Source organism: Octopus bimaculoides, chromosome 5 (genome assembly GCF_046866305.1).
Source record: "Octopus bimaculoides isolate indiv1 chromosome 5, ASM4686630v1, whole genome shotgun sequence".
Classification (NCBI taxonomy): Eukaryota; Metazoa; Mollusca; class Cephalopoda; order Octopoda; family Octopodidae; genus Octopus; species Octopus bimaculoides.
In genome coordinates this window covers 29,078,983-29,104,026 of record NC_142932.1, presented here as the reverse complement: position 1 = coordinate 29,104,026, position 25,044 = coordinate 29,078,983, and the positions used below count along the sequence as shown (strand labels likewise).

The window sequence follows — 25,044 nt, the reverse complement described above, 5'->3', positions numbered from 1 at the left end:
TAATATGAAATATACATTAAAAAAAAAAAAAAATTGTGGGCTCGCACTTGTACATACAGACGTTTGTGAATTTTCAGAAACTTCCCTCCTCATCCGCGGAAAGATTTGTTCATAAATTCCGATATAATCAGAATATGCACCATCTGGAGCATATTTGTAAAAGACTGTGTGGTAAGTAGCTTGCTTACGAACCACATGGTTCCGGGCTCAGTCCCACTGCGTGGAACCTTGGGCAAGTGTCCTACTATAGCCTTGGACCGACCAAAGCCTTGTGAGTGGATTTGGTAGACGGAAACTGAAAGAAGCCCGTCGTATATATGTATATATATATATGTATGTGTGTGTATATGTTTGTGTGTCTGTGTTTGTCCCCCCAGCATCGCTTGACAACCGATGCTGGTGTGTTTACGTCCCCGTAACCTAGCGGTTCGGCAAAACAGGCCAATAGAATAAGTACTAGGCTTTCAAAGAATAAGTTCTGTGGTCGATTTGTTCGACTAAAGGTGGTGCTCCAGCATGGTCACAGTCAAATGACTGAAACGAGTAAAAGAGTAAATGAGAGTATATGGGTATAATAAAAATTCGAACATTTCTCGTCGGAAGTACTTTGCATTAGAGTAAGTCACCAGAGTCATCTCCCCTGCCAAAACACGCGGTGCACATAGCCTAGACACAGCAATGACACAAACAGGGACGAAATTATATTTAAATACAATATATGAATACAAAAAGGAATTTGATTTGCATCAATGGCTCTAATATTCGCTGTAAGATCTACAAAATATTTTCGAAACACTGTTAGTGTATCTAAACTATATCATCGTCATATTTCTTGTTTAAACACGGTTCATCATATTTCTCATCGATCGTCTGCTGATATATTTTATTTACCATGTCGTTGGAAAAATTCCGGCCAAAACAAGGATTTAAGTTCTTTATTCTATCCTGTGAGAGCTTCTCCGATGAATAAAGACAGTGATAATATCGGGGCCGAACTCAGTGGGACACTTAATAAAGGCAAGTATGTGACCTTCGTGTATTAATGTAATAAATATTCGGTAATTAACAAAATACACGGTACCCGGTTTAATATGACAACCTGATTCCTGGATAATTTCAGCTAAATTTACTGTTTTGCTGGTTTTCGGATTAAATTTCCTTGTTTCACCCTCACCTACATTTTGTCTGCACACTTTCAGATTTGGTTTTGGCCCCATTAAGCGTATACATCTAGGGAAGCTTGTAAAGGTCATGTTCCCGAACTTATAAACAAAGAATTTTTTATATTTGCGAACAAACGGCCCGACTTCACAGTAAATCTCATATCTAGTTTTAATCGTGTTTCCCATGAATATATTTTTTGTATTATTTTCATCATTGTAAAAATTGTATATATTTACTTGTTATTTCTATTTAATATTACTCATATTCATTGTGTACAAGTTACATGTCGACGAAATAAAATATGGCAAATATTGTAATCTACTCAGGCATAAAATATTTCAGCCGATAACTTGGGGTCTCTTTCTTTCAAGTTTATTTCCGAAATGGGTTTCAAAATGTTGGAGGTGTTGGGCCAGGCTTTACGTCTACAAAGCTGCTCCAGAGAATTTCGATTACAATCGTGAGGGGACAACATCGCATGTGTGGTTTCTGGTGCTACTGTCAAAATAAATTATAAGCTATGTCCCGTGTATTTAATAATTATTTGTATAGAGTGATAAGAAGAAGAAAAACATGTATGTGTGATTTATACTCAGTAAGAAATTAACTATGTTGTCATTTTGTCACGTTAAGGCTTCGTTGATATCTTATTATTTAGTTTTAAGTATTAATAATTATCCATGTATTTATGTTTATATCACCGGTCGAAGAGGACGAAGTAATTTTCGGCAATGTAGCAACTTATCATCCTTACATCTTCTTATATCGAGAAAAGCGATTATCTCATGTTGAATGTGAAGGTTGATGTTTGCGGTTTATATACGACGACCTACATTTTTCAGGGTCGAAAGAACTCTTGTATCTCGTCTTTGAAATACGATTTCCGGTGTACCGGTGGAATTTGATGACTATGGTTTGAGTCTTCGTTGAAATCATGTTATTCAATATTAAAGTCTTTTTTTCCCTGTTTTCGTGGAACGTTGATAGGTAGTGGCCACTCGTACTAAATTTTAATTTGAAAATTAAGCTTGTTGATTTCTTTTAACGAAGCGTTATATCGGGGAAAGTTACGCGGGGTCCAGATGGGCTATATGTAATCTGAACCTTTCCCCCTTATTTATTTATTTTTTTTACGGAATCCTACGTTTTAGGCTATGGAGATTCCGATTCTGAAAAAAAATTTTCCAAAAATCTCAATTTCAAAATTTCGCCTCCGCCCCCCCCGGTTTTTATATAGATCCACAGGGTAAACCGAACCCTAACCCTAACCCTGACCGTAACCCTAACCCTGACCCTAACCCTAAACCTAACCCTAACACTAGTTTTGTGAGATTTGGCTGTTATTTCTAGCATGTAAATAGCCTGCTTGGTGGGGGGGGGGAATTGAAATTTTTCAAACAATTTTTTTTCAGAATCGGAATCTCCATAGCCTAAAACGTGGGATTCCGTAAAAACAAAATTAATAAATAAGGGGGGGGGGGGGAGGTTCAGATCACACAGTCCGTCTCCGCCGTTATGCGAGTTTTGTTTAGCGCTAGGGCGGCTCTCCCCGAGAAGATCGATGAACAAGGCATTTGGACATAGCGGTCACGGTTTTTTTCTTTTATCAGACACTGTAGGATAACACACATACACACACATAGATCACACAAATATACATACATATAGGCGCAGGAGTAACTGCGTGGTAAGTAGCTTGTTTACCAACCACATGGTTCCAGGTTCAGTCTTGGGCAAGTGTTTTCTACTATAGCCTCAGGCTAACCAAAGCCTTGTGAGTGTATTTGGTAGACGGAAACTGAAAGAAGCTCGTCGTATATATGTATATATATATATATATATATATATATATATGTATGTGTGTGTATATGTTTGTGTGTCTGTATTTGTCCCCCCCAACATCGCTTGACAACCGATGCTGGTGTGTTTATATATATATATATATATATATATATATCTGTGTGATCTTTGTGTCTGCATGTGTGTTATCCTAGTGTCTGATGGTAAGTGGAGTGGGTGGGGCACTAGGAATGTGAACTTAGAACCAAGGGGCAACAGCCTGAAAGTTTGGGAACCAGTGGACTAGAGGAAAGGTGAAGGAAATAGAATTGCATCAGAGAGGAGGAGTTAAGAAGGTGAGGGGAAGAGCAGCAGTAACAAAAACCAGAAGCAGACAAGGAACATGGAGATGATGTGAAGTGTAGTGAGCGAGGGAGGGAAGGACAGTGACAGGAACAGGGGTCAGTCAGAAGGATGTAGGGATAGCTATAGTGATGAACAAAGGCGCCCACCTTGTCAAACCAAAAACCTATAACACCCAAATCAATAAGACAGTCTTCATATATTCTGTTGTGTCTGGGGAGAGTCATTTTCCTTTCGTGCCTTAAAATTTAACACACTCACCGTTAAAATTTCCAAAAAAAAAAAGAAAAGAAGTGGAAATTTTAACGGTGTGTGTGTTAAATTTTAAGGCACGGTAAGAAAATGACTCTCCTCAGATACAACAGAATATGCTTCAACACACGAAATCACATAAAAAATCTTGCAAACCAAATCCAAAAACAAAAAAGAGTAACTAAATCACTCTCTACTCACAGCCTACCATCTACAAAAAGATGGGGTAATCAAAACAGGAACACCTTTTATCTGGGGTCTACTCGATCAGGGCTGCTGAGGTTAAACAATAATAATCATTATCATCATCATTTAACGTCCCCTTTCCATGCTAGCATGGGTTGGATGATTTGACTGAAGACTGGTGAAACCAGATGGCTACACCAGGCTCCAATCTGATTTGGCAGAGTTTCTACAGCTGGATGCCCTTCCTAACGCCAACCACTCCGAGAGTGTAGTGGGTGCTTTTATGTGACACACTGTACGAAGACCAGTCAGGAGGTACTGGCAATGGCCATGATCGAAATGGTGTATTTTACATGCCACCTGCACAGGAGCCAGTCCAGCGGCACTGGCAATGATCTCACTCGAATGTCTTTTCACGTGCCACTGGCACAAGTATCAGGAAGGCGACGTTGGTAACGATCATGCTCAAATGGTGCTATAAACCATAAATGAATTCCGTCCCACTTTCCCACGTAAATAAAATAAGTCCTTGTAATTTAATCATTTGATTCAATCATTAGTGATCTTTTGTTTTAATATTCTTTCAAAACGTTTTTTTTTCTTTTGCGACCATGCTGGAGCATAACCTTCAAAGATTTTAGTCAAATGAATCACTTTCAGTACTTTTCTTCAAGCCTGGTCCTTATTCTTTATCAGTCCCTTTTTGCCAAACTACTAAGTCATGGAGATACAAAACAAATCAAAACCAGTTGTCAAGCAGTGGTGGATGACAAATACATTACACACACACACACACACACACACACACACACACACATATATATCTCGTCTAGTGGCGGGCAAGTCCTGTGCATGTGAACTTTCTCCAGCACTCCCATGTGAGGGCCTGTACCTTCCCTTGCCATCATTAAATAGATTACAGGAACTTCCATGATTAGACTTGGGATAAATAAAGGAGCGGTTTCTCATTGCCATCTCCAGGCAGGTGGGATTTGAACTCAGAATGTAGAGAGCTGGAAGATATACTGTAAAACATCTCTACCAGCCAACACACCACTAATTCTGCCACTCTCCCCCTAGTAGAGCAACATGAAATGAAATGTTTTGCTTATGAGCACAATGCACTGCCTGGTCTGGTAACTGAACCCACTGTTTGACAATCGAGAGAGCAACAAGCAAACCACGAGGCCATGATGGGTTACTTTCAGTTTCTGTCAAACAAATCCACTCACTAGGCTTTGGTCAGTCCAGGGTTGCAGTAGAAGGCTCTTGGGAGCGGTGTCATGTAGCCGGATTAAACCTGAAACGATACGGTTGGACTTACATCATCATCATCATCGTTTAACGTCCGCTTTCCATGCTAGCATGGGTTGGATGATTTGACTGAGGACTGGTGAAACCGGATGGCAACACCAGGCTATGTTCACAATGTAGTGTTTGTCTCAACAACATATCTAATATGAATGAGACAATGTGACCACTAAATTAAACCACACTCTACAGCAAATGTTTTCAACACCTGATGTGTCATAACACATAAGTGTGCCATGAGTTTCTGTATTTTCAATACAGAGGCACATAAACGAGGGACTTCTTTCAATTTCCCTGTACCAAGTCCACTCAAAAGGCTTTGTTCAACTTAGAGCTGATGTAGAAGGCACTTACTCAAGGTGTCATGCAGTGGGATTGAATCCAAAACCATGCAGTTGGGAAGCAAACTTCTTACCACACAGCCATGCCTGTGCATGTGCATCCACACACATACATACACATGAGTAAATGGCAGAATTTGTAGAGCATCAGACCACAGTATATTGTGATATTTAGTTGTGTTCTGAGTTACTTCGTAACATTTTTTCCATCTTTTGTTTTCAGCCGACTTATTGCAATTGTTAAATACATTTTATCAGAAGCCTGAAATCCGAGCACTTGCTGCTGAGAATGGATTAGACAGTAAGTATTCGTTTTTCTTTTTAATTACATTTCGTAGATGAAATAAACATCAGAGATGCTATGCCCCACACTGAAGCTGCTGGAATTACTCAGAGATTTTGCATGCTCTTCTATATTCATTACAATGCTGGAAACCCTTTTGCATTGTCAGCAGGTATCAGTCCAGCGGCAATGGCAATGCCCTTGCTTGAATGTTGTTTTCCACATACCACCGACACAATTGTCAGTAAGGCGACGCTGGTAACGATCATGCTCGAATGTTGCTTTTTACGTGCCAGCAGCACGGGGGCCAGTCAGTGGCCCTGGCAACGATCACGCTTGGATGGTGCTCTTAGCGCTCCACTAGCACAAATGCCAGTCATGCGGTGCTGTCATCGAATCTGATTTTGATTTCACTTGCCTCAACAGGTCTTCACAAGCAGAGTTTAGTGTCCAATGAAAGAAAGGTACACCTAAGTGGGCTGATTACACCACTGGCATAGGCCACAGGTTATGGTCTCACTTGGCTTGCTGGGTCTTCTCAGGCACATTGTCTAAAAAGGAAAAGAGTTAAGCATATATATAGAAACTCATAAAAGATCCATTTATAAATGACTCATAAGAAACCCATTTGAAATATGACATTTCATGTGAGACCACCTAATAATTGATTAATTATTCAATTGATTGGTAGTAAAACTGAAGTTTTCTATTGACGGCATGAACCTACCAAAACACAATATGATTTATCAACTTGTTTTCACATACAATGTTGTTGGCACTCCGTCGCTTATGACGTCGAAGGTTCTCATTGATCCGATCAATGGAACAGCCTGTTCATGAAATTAACGTGCAAGTGGCTGAGCACTCCACAGACACGTGTACCCTTAACGTAGTTCTTGGGGATATTCAGCGTGACACAGTGTGACAAGGCTGACCTTTTGAATTACAGGCACAACAGAAACAGGAAGTAAGAGTGAGAGAAAGTTGTGGTGTTGTAGTGAAAGAGTACAGCAGGGTTCACCACCATCCCCTGCCGGAGCCTCGTGGAGCTTTTAGGTGTTTTCGCTCAATATACACTCACAACGCCCGGTCTGGGAATCAAAACCGCGATCCTATGACCGCGAGTCCGCTGCCCTAACCACTGGGCCATTGCACCTCCTCACATACAATAAGAACCATGGAAAACAAAAATAATGATACTAAATATTGATTTTTTATTTTTATCTTTCTCATTTTAGGAAAACTTTTTCATGAAGCTTACATCAGTTTCCGACAGTTTTGTTCAGCGCTTCAAAACTTGAATGCTGACCTTTACATCATAATGAATGACATCATTCATGGAGCTGGTATGTTGTTAATTATCTTGATGTACATTTTAATAAAAATAATATACAATCCTCTCTCTTTCTCTCTCCCGCTCTTTCCTTCTCTCTGTCTGTCTTTCTCTTTCTCTTCAAAAGACATCTCTCTCTTTACTTGTTTCAATCATTTGACTGCAGCCATGCTGGAGCACCGCCTTTAGTCGAGAAAATCGACCGCAGGACTTATTCTTTGTAAGCCTAGTTTTTATTCTATCGGTCTCTTTTGCCGAACCTCTAAGTTACGGGGGACGTAAACACACCAGCATCGGTTGTCAAGCGATGTTGGGGGTACAAACACACACATATATATATACATATATACGACGGGCTTTTTTCAGTTTCCGTCTACCAAATCCACTCACAAGGCTTTGGTCGCATCTGTATACTTTGTAATTATAAATAAGTATAGATGATTGATGGGCATTGAAACAATGCAGATTAAACAAGACATTACATTTATTCAGTATATTGGTCTTAACATGTTGCTAGTAACAACATTTTCCTCTTCTTACATCACCATGAAGTGAGTTCCACAAGACTAATTGGCAGTGACCAGATAGTTGTAGCTGTCTTTGTCTGATCTTCTCGCTAACTTTAGAGGCAGTGATGGTGGACCGAGTGAAAGCTCGTGGCTTAGTGGGTAGGGTGTCTGCATCATGATCGTAAGATTGTGGTTTCGATTCCTGGACCGGGCGACGCGTTGTGTTCTTGAGCAAAACACTTCATTTCATGTTGCTCCAGTCCACTCAGCTAGCGGAAATGAGTAACACTGCGATGGATTGGCATCCCGTCCAGCTAGGGAACACATACACCATTGAAACCGGGAAACCGGGCCCATGAGCCTGGCTAGGCTTTAAAAGGGTGAAGAGAGAGAGATGGCGGACCGAGAAGTGTAGTAAACAGACTTCATAGCTACGGCCTGGGTTGGAACCCTGCCATAATAATAGTAATAATGTTGCTTGACCATGATTTGAGCTTGATAAAGTTGAAAACTTGAATTAACTTATCTTTCTTTCTATACTGCATTGTTTGAATTTTCTATGTCCATCTGTAAAATGGTTCGTGTTAGGAAGGATATCCAGCTGTATGGACCATGACATTGTAGCCTTTTTTAATTTTTTATTATTATTAATATGAGTTTATTGTGTGTTTCTTAATTTCAGGTCACGTTAATGATATTTTCCCATATTTCCTGCAACATGCTCGAGAAGTGTTCCCGCATCTTGTTTGTATGGATGATCTGAAAAAAATCAGTGATCTCAGGCTACCAGCCAACTGGTATGTTTACATTGAATAAAATAGATTTGTGTGATGAACCATTGGTACACACATTGATTACACACACACACACACTCTCATATTCCTGTTATTTTTTAACCCCAAGTCATCCTTGATTGAGCAAATCTATGATTAAAGGCATTCAGCTGTGACCACGTTGGTGCTTTTGGGGTGTAATATGAATGCTATTCATCTGCTATGTCCAGTAGATTAAGCAGCTGTGTAGGGCGTCCCTCATCAATTCATTTATATTCCTTTTGTTAAAAATTGATTTGACAAAAGTTGTTGATGGAAGACATAATTATTTCCTTAATTACTCTTTTATTTGTTTCAGTCATTTGACTGCGGCCATGCTGGAGCACCACCTTTAGTCGAGCAAATCGACCCCAGGATTTATTCTTTGGAAACCTAGTACTTATTCTATCAGTCTCTTGCCGAACCGCTAAGTTACAGGGACGTAAACACAACAGTATCAGTTGTCAAACGATGTTGGGGGGACAAACATACATAGACACAAACATATACACACACATACATACATACATACATATATATATATATATATATATATATATATATATATATATATGTATATATATATATATATATATATATATATATACATATATATATATATATAATATATATATATATACATATATATATATACATATATACGACGCGCTTCTTTCAGTTTCCATCTACCAAATCCACTCACAAGGCTTTGGTCGGCCCGAGGCTATAGTAGAAGACACTTGCCCAAGGTGCCACACAGTGGGACTGAACCCGGAACCATGTGGTTGGTAAGCAAGCTACTTACCACACAGCCACTACTGCGCCTATATATATATATATATATATATATATATATATATATATATATATTTGTATGTGTTTATATGATTAATCCCTTATCTTTGTTTCTCATTTCAATGGTGAAGGTACCCAGAGGCAAGAGCTATCCAGCGTAAAATTATATTTCATGCTGGTCCAACAAACAGTGGTAAGACATATCATGCGCTACAAAGGTTTCTCACTGCCAAATCCGGGGTTTACTGTGGACCCCTGAAACTCTTGGCTGCTGAAGTATTTCACAAAAGCAATAATGAGGTAAATCGTCTTTTATATTCTTTATGTTGTTTCATTATTTATTGATGAAAAATTGTTAAACAACAATGGTTGTTATTGTCATCTGATTGAGCAGATATATAATCAAAAGTGTCCCAGCGGTGACCATCACCTCTTGTTATTTTTATCATCCTTTTTTGTTTTTATACCAAGTAAAATGTGATGCTTGGACTACATCTATTCAATTCTTTTACTTGTTTTGGTTATTAGACTGCAGCTATGCTAGGGCACTGCCTTGAATTTTAAACCAAACAGAAGAGTCTTCTTGATCCTTTGCTGCCTCCACTCATTCACAACCATTTTAGAGATTGCATATTATCTCATGGTTCCAGCACTAGTGAGGTTACCTTGTCCCCTGCAAGACTAAAAGGGAATCTTTTCTGTTGCTGTCACTGATTTTGAAATTTCAGAATTATGTGAAAAGTTTCAAATTTGGTATATTTAATTTAATTTTTCACAATGAATCTGATGTTGTTATTCGCTTGTTCCAGAAGAATTTTTAGGAAAATGATACAAAGGTTTTAAAGTTGGATTATTTTTACTCAATCAGAAAACAGGGTTCGGAAGCTGGCATTTTGTGCATGATAGCTGTCTACCAGCGTTCGTCACCATCCCCTGCCAGAGCCTCATCGAGCTTTAGGTGTCTTTGCTCAATAAACACTCACAACGCCTGGTCTGGGAATCGAAACCGCAACCCTATGACCTCGAGTCCGCTGCCCTAACGACTGGGCCATTGCGCCTCCACCAGTCTGGAGTAGCATGACAGGAAGCGGTGCAGCTTCCTTGATCTAACCAACAGTAGTATTATTCCCTTCAGGGGACTGTCACATTAAGTTGACAGCATACAACTACTTCATCGTATCACTACTGCATAAATCTCTGAGAGATTTAGAAACGTATTATTTCTAAAAATGTCTGGAGAAATATTACCTTTCTTGGAAACTGATGAGCTTTTGCCACAGGAAGGGTATCTGCCTCAACAAATTCTTTCTGACTCATGCAAGCATGGAAAAGCAAACATTAAAATGTTGTTGGTGTTTGCCCAAGCAAGATGGGGTTATGCCCATAGCTTTTACAGAATCTTTCTAGACTGGAGAGTGCAAGTAATTGATTGAGTTTAGCGTTTTAGCGCTTATTGTTCTTATTTGATCTGTTCTGGTTTATCTATTTATTGTTTTGTTTTTTTTTTCTCATTAGGGAACCCCTTGTGATCTTGTGACTGGTGAGGAACGACGCTTTGCTAGTGAAGATGAGACTTCTTCTGAGCATGTGGCCTCTACTATTGAAATGACTAATATTAATATGTTATGTAAGTATTTCATTCTGTATATATGTGTGTGTGTTGGTGTGTGTTGATGTGTGTGTGTTGGTGTTTGTTGGTGGTGGTGATGTGTGTGTTGGTGGTGTGTGTGTGTTGGTGTGTGTGTGTGTGTGTGTGTGTCGGTGCATTTGTGTTGGTGTTTGGTGGTGGTGTGTGTTGGTGTGTGTGTTTGTGTGTGTGTGTGTGTGTGTGTGTGTGTGTGTGTCTTGGTGTATTTGTGTTGGTGTTTGTTGGTGGTGGTGGTGTGTGTTGGTGTGTGTGTTTGTGTGTGTGTGTGTGTGTGTGTGTGTGTGTGTCTTGGTGTTGGTGTGTGTGTTGGTGTATTTGTGTTGGTGTGTGTGTGTTGCTGAGAGACAACCAAAGAAAAGACTCACATCTGCACCGATTCCTTTCATTGATTTGCTTATTTATTTGTTCAATTTCAGATGAAGTGGCCATCATTGATGAAATTCAAATGATCAAGGATGTCCAGAGAGGCTGGGCTTGGACTCGCGCTTTGCTAGGGATCTGTGCTGAAGAGATTCACCTCTGTGGTGAAGCATCAAGTTTAAATCTAGTCCAGGAATTAACAGAAATCACTGGCGATACATTAGAGGTGTGTATTCTGAGTTTATTTTTTCGGGTGTTGGAGTGGATTAATTTATTTTTCATCTTTTACTGGTTTCAGTCATTGGGCTGGCCATGCTGGAGCACTGCTTTGAAGGATTTTGCCTGGATGAATCAGCATTCATATTTAATGTTTTTAAGCTTGCTGCTCACTCTACTGATTTGTTACACTGCATTGCTAAGTGGGAGAAATGTAAACAAACCAACACTGATTGTCAAGCAATGTGGAAACAAATGCAAACACACATACGCACACACACACACACATGCACGTGCACACACATATACACATACATGCACATACACATGTGTACAAACACATGTATGCATACACACACACATGCACACATGTTCATATATACACACACACATGTGCACACACACATGTGCACACACACACACACATGCATACACACACACACGTGTTCACATGCATATGACAAGCTTCTTTCAGTTTCCTCTTTCTTTATTGCCCACACGGGGCTAAACACAGAGGGGACAAACAAGGACAGACAAAGAGATTAAGCCAATTATATCGACCCCAGTGTGTAACTGGTACTGAATTTATCGACCCCGAAGTGATGAAAGGCGAAGTTGACCTCGCCGGAATTTGAACTCAGAACGTAAAAACAGACGAAATACTGCTAAGCATTTTGCCCGGTGTGCTAACATTTCTGCCAGCTCACCGCCTGAAACACTTACACAAATTTCGGCAAACTGGGGCTATAGTCACAGACACTTGCCCTGGGTGCCATGCAGTGGGACTGAACCCAGAACCATGTAGTCGGGAAGCGAACCTCTTGCCACAGAGTCAAACCTGTGACCAAACACACACGGCCACACCACATTACTAATTTTTAATCAAGATTGAATTTATGCTTATTGGATGTGCAGAATGAACTTGGAGAGGTGAGTTGAGTGCAAGTGAGCTGAGTGCAAATGAGTTGAGTGTAGTTTGTTGGATGAGTGGAGCTTGGAACAGTCTTTTCAGTATTTTTTCTGTTTTTCCTTCAAATAGGTCCGGAGATATAAGAGACTGACCAGCCTTAAGTATTTGGATAAAGCTGTTGGTAAGACCACATCGAAGGATTTCCTTTTATCATCATCATCATCATCACCAACAATGACCACAACGACAACAACAACAAGGCATCAATTTGGTAGAATGGTTAGCAAGCCAGGCAAAATACTTAGCAACATTTCATCCATCTTTATGTTCTGAGTTCAAATTCTGCTGAGGTCCACTTTTCTTTTTATCCTTCCGGGGTCCATGAAATAATTACCAGTTGAACATTGGTGGGGGTCGATGTAATCGACTCATCCCCTCTTCTCCAAATTGTTGCCCTTGTGGCAAGATTTGAAGCCATTATTATTATTATTATTATTATTATTATTATTATTATTATTATTACTAATATTAAGGCAGCGAGCTGGCAGAATCGTTATTAGGGTTGATAAAATAAGTGCCAGTTAAACACTGGGGTCAATGTAATTGACTCATCCCCATCTCCCCCAAGGTACCCTTGTAGCAAATATTTGAAATAATTATTATCATTTTCATTATTATTAAGTTGGCGAGATGGCAGAATCGTTAGCACGCCGGATGGAATGCTTAGTGGTATTTTGCCCATCACTACATTCTGAGTTCAAATTCTGCTGAGGTCGACTTTGCTTTTCATCCCTTCAGGGTTGATAAATTAAGTAACTGTGAAACACTGAGTTTGATGTAATTGACTAGTCCCCTCTCCAACAATTCCAGGCCTTGTGCATATAGAAAGGATTATTATTATTATCATTATTATTATTATTATTATTATTATTATTATTATTATTATTATTATCATCATCATTATTATTATAGCTTCTTTGTCAAAGATTTCTCGTCACATCTCTTCAGCGATTCTCTATTAATTGGCAAAATATGACCATCCTGAAATATAACAATAAATGTTCCAACACACAATTTTACATCAAGAATCTTGCAAAACAAATACATAACCATAAAATTATTATACATTTTCCTGCTATTCATAAAGCCTTTACATTACATTTTTGCTATTTCTCTTTCTTTGCTTCAGGTTCCTTCAGTAATGTACGACCTGGCGACTGCTTTGTATGTTTCAGTAAGAAAGACATCTTCTACATTAGCCAAGAATTAGAGAAGCGAGGCAATGAAGTAGCTGTGATCTATGGAGGTCTTCCACCTGGTAAGTTACTTTCCATACATATAGGTGCAGGAGTGGCTGTGTGGTAAGTAGCTTGCTTACCAACCACATGGTTTCGAGTTCAGTCCATTGAGAACCATTGACGTAGAATTTCAATACTGTTTGATCCGAGAAGAACTTTTGAAGTTGCTGCCTTTTCATGTAGTCTCATTAAGAAATAAAGGCAAACAATATATTTGTGTTTTACAGGAACAAAACTAGCTCAGGCCCAGAAGTTTAACGATCCTACAACTAGCTGTAAAATCATGGTAGCTACTGATGCAATTGGTATGGGTTTGAATTTGTAAGTATACTAATTCTTTGCTTTCATTTTTTAGTGTTTTTTTTTTGTTTCAGCCATTGGACTCTGGCCATGCTGGGATACCACCTTGAAGGGTTTATTCAAACAAATTGACATTGACCCCAGTACTAATTTTTATGCCCTGTACTTATTCTGTTATTCTCTTTTGCCAAACTGCTAAGTTATGTAGATGTAAACAAACCAACACCAGCTGTCAAGGGGTGGTGGAGAACAAACACGAAGACGCACACACACACACACACATATATGATGGGCTCGCACAAAGAGTCTGTTGACCAAATTCACTCACTATGTATTGGTTGGCCTAGGGTTATAACACTTGCCCAAGGTTCTGCATGATGGAACTGAGCCCAGAACCACATAGTTGCAAAGTGAGTTTCTTAACCACATAGCCATATGCAGGAGTGGCTGTGTGGTAAGTAGCTTGCTTACCAACCACATGGATCCGGGGGCTGTCCCACTGCATGGCACCTTGGGCAAGTGTCTTCTACTATAGCCTCAGGCCGACCAAAGCCTTGTGAGTGGATTTGGTAGACGGAAACTGAAAGAAGCCCGTCGTATATATATATATATATATATATATATATATAAATAAAAAGATAAAGAAAGCAATGGTAAGGTTGGAGAAGTATTTTATGGATAGAGTCTTACAGCTGTTTCTGGGAAGATCCAGTACTTCCCTTCATCGGAGACAGAAAAAATAAAGGAATCTATTATTATATCCATAGGCGGATATTTTTAGTATGAAGTGGTAAAGAGTGTGATGCGCTGAAAAAAAGAGAGAACAGTACTTGAAGTGTGGTTTCATTCCAGTAGCAAATATCCGTGTAAAAATCCATGTAAAGTAATCCTTGTGGGGATAATCCGGAAATAGATGTTGGAGCGAAGGCTGATACAGCATAGATAGCAGAGGTGAATATATGCCATACTGTGATGGATTTTTGCTTGTTTACTTGAAGAATGCCCAAGTCAAGTGAAAAGCGATCGGTAATTAGGTCAAGTCATGAAGACAGAATGTGAAAGGGGATAGAGGAGAGATAGAGGTGGAGGATGGTAGCGGTATATTTTTATGGTCAGTTGATCTTATATATATATATGTATGTGTGTCTGTGTTTGTCCCTCCACCATTGCTTGACAACCGATGGTGGTGTGTTTACGTCCCCGTAACTTAGCGGTTCGGCAAAAGAGACCGATAGAATAAGTACTAGGCTTCCAAAGAATAAGTCCTGGGGTCGATTTGCTCGACTAAAGGCGGTGCTCCAGCATGGCTGCAGTCAGATGACTGAAACAAGTAAAAGAGTAAAAGAGAGAAAAGAGAGTATCCATTTTTTATGTAAGCAGAAAGCATGAGATGATAGGATTAATTTTCATTGGAGCCAACACAGTCTTGGCTTACTCCAAGTGGACAATAATAAAATAATAAAGAAGATAATGGTATACATCAGTGGTTCTCAAGCAAGGTCCATACGGCCCTTGAGGGGCTCCACATAAGATTTTGTTAAAATCTATGTGCAATAAATTGGTCATACTTCTACAATACACAAAATATTCCTACAATTTTATTATAAAAATACCCAGGTCTATTTTAAACATCGAATGTGTATAGGGATTCAGTAGAATAGAATAGGAATCAAAAGGATCCACCGGTAAAACATAATGGGCTTCCTCACAGTTTTCTTCTACTCATAAGGCTTATTAAACTCACATCACTAATTTTGTTCAACATCTTTTCTGTGTGGTAAGAAGCTTGCTCCCCAACCACATGGTCCAGGATTCAGTCCACTGCGTGGCACCTTGGGTAAATGTCTTGTGCTATAACTTCGGGGCTGACCAAAGCCTTGTGAATAGATTTGGTAGGTGGAAAGTGAAAGAAGTCTGTTGTGTATACATATATATATATATATATATATATATATACTCAGAGTGGTTGGCGTTAGGAAGGGCATCCAGCTGTAGAAACTCTGCCAAATCAGATTGGAGCCTGGTGTAGCCATCTGGTTCACCAGTCCTCAGTCAAATCATCCAACCCATGCTAGCAAGAAAAGTGGACGTTAAACGATGATGATGATGATGATGATGATGATATATATATATATATATATATATATATATATATATATATATATATATATAGCATTGGGCCGACCAAAGCCTTGTGAGTAAATTTGGGAGACGGAAACTGGAAAAAGCCCATTGTGTATATATAAATATATATATATATATATATATATATATATATATATATATATATATATATACTTTATTTAAAAGCAGCAGAAATATAACAAAAAAACTGTTACTCTGAGTTTCACGTTCCCGTTCATCGGACAGTTTTGTTAGAAAAAAATTTTCTAACAAAACTGTCCGATGAACGGGAATGTGAAACTCAGAGTAACGGTTTTTTTGTTATATTTCTGCTGCTTTTAAATAAAGCATATTACTCTACCTCTGGTATTTGAGTACTCTTTTTTTCCACCTTGTTGCACATTTCATGTGCTTACTCCGGTATATATATATATATATATATATATATATATATATATATGTTTGTGTGTGTGTGTGTGTGTGTAAATATGTGTGTTTCCCCACCAGTCAGACTTGTTCCATTAATGTCTCTGTTTCATATATTCACAGGTCAATCAAAAGAATGATTTTCTATTCTATCATGAAGCCAAAACTGAATGAAAAAGGTGAGAAAGAGATGGATATTCTATCACCATCGCAAGCTCTGCAGATTGCTGGCCGAGCTGGCCGTTACAATACAGTGTATGAAGACGGTGAAGTGACTACTTTCAGGCAGGAAGATCTATCTATTCTAAAAGACATAATTAGTAGAATAATTGAACCAATTGAGGTAAGTATATATATATACTGGGTGATTCAAAAGTCTACATAGCAAAAATTTATATTTTTATAAGAGACAGTTTATAAGATCTCCCTAAATCCCCTGATCTCACCCCTTTTGATTTTTATCTTTGGGGGCATTTGAAAGGTATGGTGTATCGCAGAAAGATGAAAGACATAAATTATTTGAAGGAATGCATCACCGACACCTTCTATATTGAAGGGATGAGGAATTAGGTACATTATTTACATTTGATGGATATTTGTCCTCATCTTGTTCGTTGCTAACACAACGATTCGGTTGATATACACTCCAGCCTTCATCAGGTGTCTTGAGGAAATTTCGAACCTGGGTTCTCATTCCTAAGGTATTTTTTGATGATGAAGGCTGGAGGGTACATCAGCCGAAACGTTGTGTTAACAGCAAACAAGATGAGGACAAATATCCATCATCGTTTAATGTCCGCTTTCCATGCTAGCATGGGTTGGACGATTTGACTGAGGACTGGTGAACCAGATGGCTACACCCATCAAATGTAAATAATGTAAATGCTGCTTTTATCTCTCATAGCTTGTGCTGCATAAGAAGCAGTCATGCTGGTGTCATGTTGAAAGTGGTGATACCAGACCACATAGAAAGCACCCATTATGTGCTTATGTGTTAGGAAGGGCATCCAGCCATGGCAACCATGCTAGAACAGATGATGGAGCCTGGTGCAGGTTCTGGCCTTACCAGTTCCTGTCAAACTATCCCACTCATGCCAGCATAGAAAATGGACATTAAATGATGATGATGGTGGTGATGATGATGATGATGGTGATGATGATGCTAATGATGATGATGATGCTAATGATGATGATGATGGTGGTGGTGGTGGTGGTGATGGTGATGATGATGATGATGGTGGTGGTGGTGGTGGTGGTGGTGGTGATGATGCTGATGCTAATGATGATGATGGTGGTGGTGATGATGCTAATGATGATGATGATGCTAATGATGATGATGGTGGTGATGGTGGTGGTGGTGATGGTGATGATGATGATGATGATGGTGGTGGTGGTGGTGGTGGTGGTGGTGATGATGCTGATGCTAATGATGATGATGGTGGTGGTGATGATGCTGATGATGATGATGAGGATTTATATTCTTTTTTGTTTCTATTGCAGCAAGCTGGTCTACATCCTACTGCGGATCAAATAGAGCTCTTTGCTTACCATTTGCCCAATGCTACCCTCTCAAATTTGATGGTAAGTCTCATTTGAAACATATACTCCTTTCTTTTTTGAAACTCCTTTTTTTATTCGTTTCAGTCATTTATTTGACTGCGGCCACGCTGGAGCGTCGTCTTAAAGTATATATTAGTCGAAGAAATCAACCCCCGGGACTTACTTGGTGTAGTAAGCCTAGTACTTATTATATTGGTCTCTTTTGCTGAACTGCTAGATTATGGGGACAGAAACATAGCAGCATCGGTTGTCAAGCAATGTTGGGGGGACAAACACAGACACACAAACATATACACATACATACATACATGCATACATATATATATATATATATATATATATATATATATATATATATATATATATATATACACACATATATATACAACGGGCTTCTTTCAGTTTCCATCTACCAAATCCACTCACAAGGCTTTGGTCGGCCTGAGGCTATAGTAGAAGACACTTGCCCAAGGTGCATGCAGTGGGACTGAACCCGGAACCATGCGGTTCGTAAGCAAGCTACTTACTACACAGCCACTCCTACGCCTGATATTGTTTTCTACTCTAGGCACAAAACCCGAAATTTTTGGAGAAGGGGCCAATGGAATTTGAACTCAGAACGTAAAGACAGATGAAATACCACAAATCATTTCTCCCAGTGTGCTAATGATTCTGCCAGCCTGCCACCTTATGTATATTATATATGTTGGCAACCTGGCAGAATTGTTAACACACTAGGCAAAATGCTTAGCAGCATTTCATGAGTTCAAATTCCACCAAGGTGGATTTTGCCTGTCATTCTTTTAGGGTTGATAAAATAAGTGCGAGTTGAGCACTGGGGTCAATATAATTGATCTACTCTTGCTTCCCCGAACTTGCTGGCCTTCTTCCAAAATTTGAAAATAATATATGTGTATTATATATGTAACTAGCAGTTTCCAAGTACCAATGAGGCTTTTTGGCACATCTTCAATTTTCCCCATTCATGAGAGGCGCCCAGCCATCATTCATCTGAGAGTCCATCTACAGAATGTCCTCTCAAATTTCTATACAGCATATTTTGCCTTTTTTTCTTCAAGTATATAAGCAACAATTTCATTCCCGAGCAACGCCGGGTGCCTCTGCTAGTACTACATACACACCGCTCTCTCACTCTGTCTCTTACAAACACACACATACATAAATATATACAAACATATTTACAAAGACACACGTGTGTATGCGCGTGTGTGCTGTGTGTGTGTGTGTGAGAGAGAGAGACAGACAGACAGACAGAGAGACAGAGACAGAGCCAGTGAAGGGGTGTGTCGACAATTATACGTACATACATAAATAGTCATACATTTCTTGTACGTATGTGTGAGAGAGAGAGAGAGAGAGAGTCACTGAAACATCTCTCTCTCTGTCTGTCTCTCTCTCTCACACACACACGTGCAGATATACACACAGCAAAGATGTATGCATATATATTTATGTATGTACGTAGACATCCAAAAAAAAAAATAATAGAAAATTTATTTACGGAAATTAACGAAGTGTGCGAGTTGAGAACGAAATCAAACCTGGAGTGTGTGAATGAGAGAGAGAGAGAATATATGAGATGAACATGGAATGCCCAAAAATCGTATAAATAAAAGCACGTTAAAAACTATCTTGTACGGAATATTTAAATTTATGAACTTCGTAAATATGTGTTTCAGTAATTGATCGTAGTAGAGAGTGAGAGACGTCGCCGTTTTTTCACGTCCGTACCGGTAGTTGACATTGAGAAACCTTTTTAAAGAAGTGAATCTTAACTATAAAGCAATATTATTTATTTTTAATTAGAGATAAAAAAAATCAAATGAAGAGCCTAAGATTTATCCGAGGTCAAATTATTTATGTATCACAAGTATGGAAGTAAATAGTGAAGCCGTTTTCACGTGAAAAGCGATTACACACACACCTCTGTTTTATATATAGTATAGATAATCATAGTCATGGCAGACGATTACACTCTCGGAGTGGTTGGCATTAGGAAGGGTATCCAGCTGTAGAAACTCTGCCAGATCAGATTGGAGCCTGGTGCAGCCATCTGGCTCGCCAGTCCCCAGTCAAACCGTCCAACCCATGCCAGCATGGAAAGCAAACGTTAAACGATGATGATGATTTACTGTGTTTTTGTTATGCATGTGATCCCCTGGTCTGTGGAAAAATTGTATTGTATGAAACCAGTCATTGCATGAAATGCCAGTAAACATTTTGCTTACCATTCTGCTTGCTGGCCACCTTGCTGTAAGTAAATATTAACAAACCGGTGTTGAGTAACTTAAATTTTTCTGATTTCTTTCTCTATTTGCAGGACATCTTTGTGACTCTGTCACAACTGGACAGCAATCTATATTTCATGTGTAATATTGACGACTTTAAATTTCTGGCCGACATGATAGAACATGTCCCTTTGTCGCTGAGGGTTCGTTATGTTTTTTGCTGTTCACCGATTCCTAAAAAGCAACCGTTTGTCTGCACTGGTTTTCTCAAGGTTAGTCAACCCATTTGCTAATTCAAATAATTGAAAAAAATAAAATAAATGAAGTTAGAAACAATAACTGAACCTTCTCTTTATGTAGTTGGCAGGCCATCGGTTCCGATGACAAGGGTTCCAAGCTGATCCAATCGATGGGACGGCCTGCTCGTGAAATTAACGTGCAAGTGGCTGAGCATTCCACAGACACATGTATCCTTAACATTGTTCTCATAGAAATTCAGCATGACAGAGAGTGTGACAAGACTGGCTCTTTGAATTACTGGTACATCTCTTTTTTGCCAGTTCAGTGAAATAGAATCTCTTGCTCAAGGATGCAATGTGCCATCAGTTTCCAAACTCCTGACCTTCTGATCTTGAACTAAACACCCTAACCACTAAGCCACGTGCCTTCGCTCTCTTTATGTATGTGGCTTCTGTCTTTTGCGTATTTCAGTCACTGGGTTGTGGCCAGATATTGCATTTATTTTGCTTTTTAAGTTTGGTAATTATTTTGTCTGTATCTTTTGCCACACTACTACGTTACAGGGTTGTAAACAAACCAACACAGGTTGTCAAGATCTAACCACTGAGGCCATGTACCTTCACACACACACACACATGGGACATCAAAAAAAAAAAAAAAATATATATATAAAATTTCAGATTCAAAATTTTCCCAAGACACCTGATGAAGTCTGGAGGGTATATCAGCCAAAACGTTGTGTAAATAAACAAGATGAGGACAAATATCCGTCAAATGTAAATAATGTAAATAATGTAAATAATTCCTCATCTCTTAAATATAGTACTGTATTATTCAATAGAGTAATCTGAATGCTAAAGAGCTAAATGAAAAACAAAACAGACTTATTATTTAAACTAGCCATATCTGGCCCGTATATTCTACTTACTGCATGTTTAAACCAGCCAGATCTGGCCTCTCACACCTAACTCACAATATCATTCTAAAAATAAACAGTCACATCATCAAAATCTTAAGTTATGATATAATCCACAGTTAATTTCAAATAATGTAAATACCCACTGACTGGCCCCTGTGCCGGTGGCACGTAAATAGCACCATCCGAACGTAGCCGATGCCAGTACCCACTGACTGGCCCCTGTGCCAGTGGCACGTAAAAAGCACCCACTACACTCTTGGAGTGGTTGGTGTTAGGAAGGGCATCCAGCTGTAGAAACATTGCCAGATCAGATTGGAGCCTGGTGCAGCCTACTGGCTTGCCAGACCCCAGTCAAATCGTCCAACCCATGCCAGCATGGAATGCGGACGTTAAACGATGATGATGATGATGATGTTGATGAAATAAGCTTTCCATTTGACAGGTTAATCCGAATGCTGAAGGATTAATAAATCTTGCTGAATATTTTTTTTTTACTTTTAATTTTAATTAATTAATTTAATTAATTAATTAATTTACTTATTTAATTAATTTATTTATTTAATTTTAATTTATTTATTTAATTAATTAATTAATTAATTTATTTATTTATTTATTAGTTAATTTATTTACTTATTTAATTAATTAATTTATTTAATTTTAATTTATTTATTTATTAATTAATTAATTTATTTATTTATTTATTTAATTTATTTATTTATTAATTAATTAATTAATTTATTTATTTACTTATTTAATTAATTTATTTATTTAATTTTAATTTATTTTTCTGTCTCCTGTAATTCTTAACAGTTTGCTCGACGGTTCAGCTCGAATGAACCTTTGACCTTTGACTGGCTTTGCAAACAAATTGACTGGCCATTTAGGCCTCCGAAACTTCTGTCAGACCTTGTTCATCTTGAAGGAGTCTTTGATGTTCTCGATCTTTACCTCTGGCTTAGGTGAGTACACCACCACATTTTCTACCTTCAGTATCGTTTCTAGCTTTGCCTTACTGGCACTTGTGCCAGTGGCATGTGAACAAAACATTGGACTGACTCCTGTGCAGGTGGCACGTAAAAAGACACCATTTGAGCGTGGCCGTTGTCAGTACTGCCGGACTGGCCCTCGTGCCGGTGGCATGTAAAAAGTACCCACTACACTCTTGGAGTGGTTGGCGTTAGGAAGGGCATCCAGCTGTAGAAACTCTGCCAGATCAGATTGGAGCCTGGTGCAGCCATTTGCTTTGCCAGTCCCCAGTCAAATCGTCCAACCCATGCTAGCATGGAAAGCGGACGTTAAATGATGATGATAATGATGATGATGATGATGATGTCTGCTTGAGTGATTAACCTGCTGAGAATAATCAAATTTCCCTTGAACTTCACTCTGTTTTATTCAGTGCACCTGATGCCTTTTGTGCCATCTTTCACCTTCAATATGATCACTTGAACTTTCAAGAAATGGTTGTTAAATGTTTCTTAAATCACATTACACTCTTAAATAACGGATACATTGGATAATTATTGTGTCTGTCAGTGGTTCCTAACCCTTTTATTGAAATGAGGTTTCCCATGGACCCCCTTTTAATATGCTTATCCTTGTGTATATGTGTGTGTGTGTGTATGTGTATATATATATATATATATATATATATATATATATATATATATATATATATATTTATATACATACACACACACACACACACACACACAAACGTATATATTGAAACTGAACCAAATTCGATGACTGGCACCCGTGCCAGGGGAGCGGTAACAGCACCATCCGAGCAGGAGGATCATTGCCAGAGCAGCTGCCTGGCTTCCGTGCTGGTGGCTCATAAAAAGCACCATTTGAGCTTGATTGTTACCAGAGTCGGCTTACTGGCACTTGTGCCGGCGGCACGTGAAAAAACATTCGAGCGAGGTCGTTGCCAGTGCCACTGGACTGACTCCTGTGCAGCGGACATGTAAAAAAGATCATTTCCATCTACCAAAGCCACTCACAAGGCTTCGGTCGTCTTGGGTATGTAGGAAACACTTGCCCAAGATGCCACACAGTGGGACTGAACCTGGAACCATGTGGTCAAAAGCAAACTTCTTACCACAAAGCCACGCCTGTGCTGTATTGTTATATTTTGTATCTCTGCTTTTATTATGCATCTTTTTATACTGTATATCTATGTTATACAATATAATGTATCTATTCTATATCGTGTATCTATGCTTGTGCCGGCGGCATGTGTAAGGACTTTCAAGCGAGATCGTTGCCAGTGCCCCTGTACTGGCTCTTGTGCGGGTAGCACATAAAATACACCATTTTGAGCGTGGCCGTTGCCTGTACCGCCTGACCGGCCTTCGTGTGGGTGACACGTAAAAGCACCCACTACACTCTCTGAGTGGTTGGCGTTAGGAAGAGCATCCAGCTGTAGAAACTCTGCCAAATCAGATTGGAGCCTGGTGTAGCCATCTGGTTTCACCAGTCCTCAGTCAAATCGTCCAACCCATGCTAGCATGGAAAGCGGACGTTTAAACGATGATGATGATATCCTTATATTGTGTAACCTGTGTTATCTTTGTTTTATCTTTCATTTTCCAGTTACCGCTTCCCAGACATGTTTCCAGATGTCGAACAAGTGCGCTACATGCAACACGAACTCGACTCCATCATTCAAGTTGGTGTATTTAACATCACCAGTTTGCTGAAGTCCAGCAAGCAACACACAACTGGAGTCAATGTTATTGACGACGATGAAGACTTTGATATGCACAGTCGGTTGAAAAGATCTTTGAAGACTTCTCTTGCTGAAAAAAACGAAGGAGATTTGGATGAATTCTCTCCAGAATTGTTGGAGGATTATGGTGAATACAATAAAAGTATCACTAGTAACAAGAAAACGCTCACAGACTCTTATGTAAATGCCAAAAACCTCCAGAGCGTTGGGAGGTTGGAACCAGGCCAAGGCAAACTCACTGCATATCTGTTGAAGAAAGGTTTGTTGACGCCAAAAGTGCTTCGTAAACTTCAAGAAGAATGGTCGTTAGAAGCTGACTATCAGAAAAAGAAGAAAAAGTAATGACAATTAATTAAAAAGACTTTTTTTATAGTTTAAAACAATAAAATAAATTTCTATTTTTAATTTGTTTCCTCGTACAATAAAAAAAGGGGGATAATTCACTCAAACTCAAGGGAGGTAACCCTTAATTGTTTGTATCTAGCACAATTGATTTCATAGTTAGTTTCTGGAAGGAAAAACCTAATAATACAAGACTATTCTGTTGACCTTTGCTTCGACAACAAAGTAAATACTGTGGGAAAGTTACGTACCTAAAAATATTCAGTTCGACATTATAAGCATAAGAAACAAAAAGAAAGGTGATAACTTACAACAAAATTTGCTCAACTTTACTGAGCAAGGTATATTCAAGGGAGGTAACCGACTGAGCTCTTTTTTTTTTAGCAATAGTTAATTGGGTAACCGTGTGATATCTACACTCTTTTACTTGTTTCAGTCATTTGACTGCGGCCATGCTGGAGCACCGACTTTAGTCGAGCAAATCGACCCCAGGACTTATTCTTTTGTAAGTCTAGTACTTATTCTATCGGTTTCTTTTGCCGAACCGCTACGTTACGGGGGACGTAAACACACCAGCATCGGTTGTCAAG

General features: G+C 39.0%; 1 protein-coding gene across 2 annotated transcripts; it reads left to right on the top strand.

Moving 5' to 3' along the window:
- The first annotated feature begins 645 nt into the window (after positions 1-645).
- LOC106877494 (ATP-dependent RNA helicase SUPV3L1, mitochondrial) lies at positions 646-24,517 on the top strand. 2 transcript variants are annotated; one of them, XM_089352121.1, is made up of 15 exons: positions 646-1,017; positions 5,620-5,697; positions 6,918-7,025; positions 8,204-8,318; positions 9,260-9,428; positions 10,644-10,755; positions 11,193-11,362; positions 12,392-12,443; positions 13,452-13,580; positions 13,788-13,881; positions 16,534-16,753; positions 17,911-17,991; positions 20,312-20,491; positions 22,189-22,337; positions 23,977-24,517. In XM_089352121.1, exons 1-15 carry the CDS (start codon positions 750-752, stop codon positions 24,452-24,454), a joined length of 2,403 nt encoding a protein of 800 aa, XP_089208247.1. In that variant the 5' UTR covers positions 646-749; the 3' UTR covers positions 24,455-24,517. The 2 variants fall into 2 exon arrangements, with proteins under 2 accessions (XP_089208247.1, XP_089208248.1); XM_089352122.1 differs by having other exon boundaries at positions 646-1,021.
- The last annotated feature ends 527 nt before the right edge of the window (positions 24,518-25,044 follow it).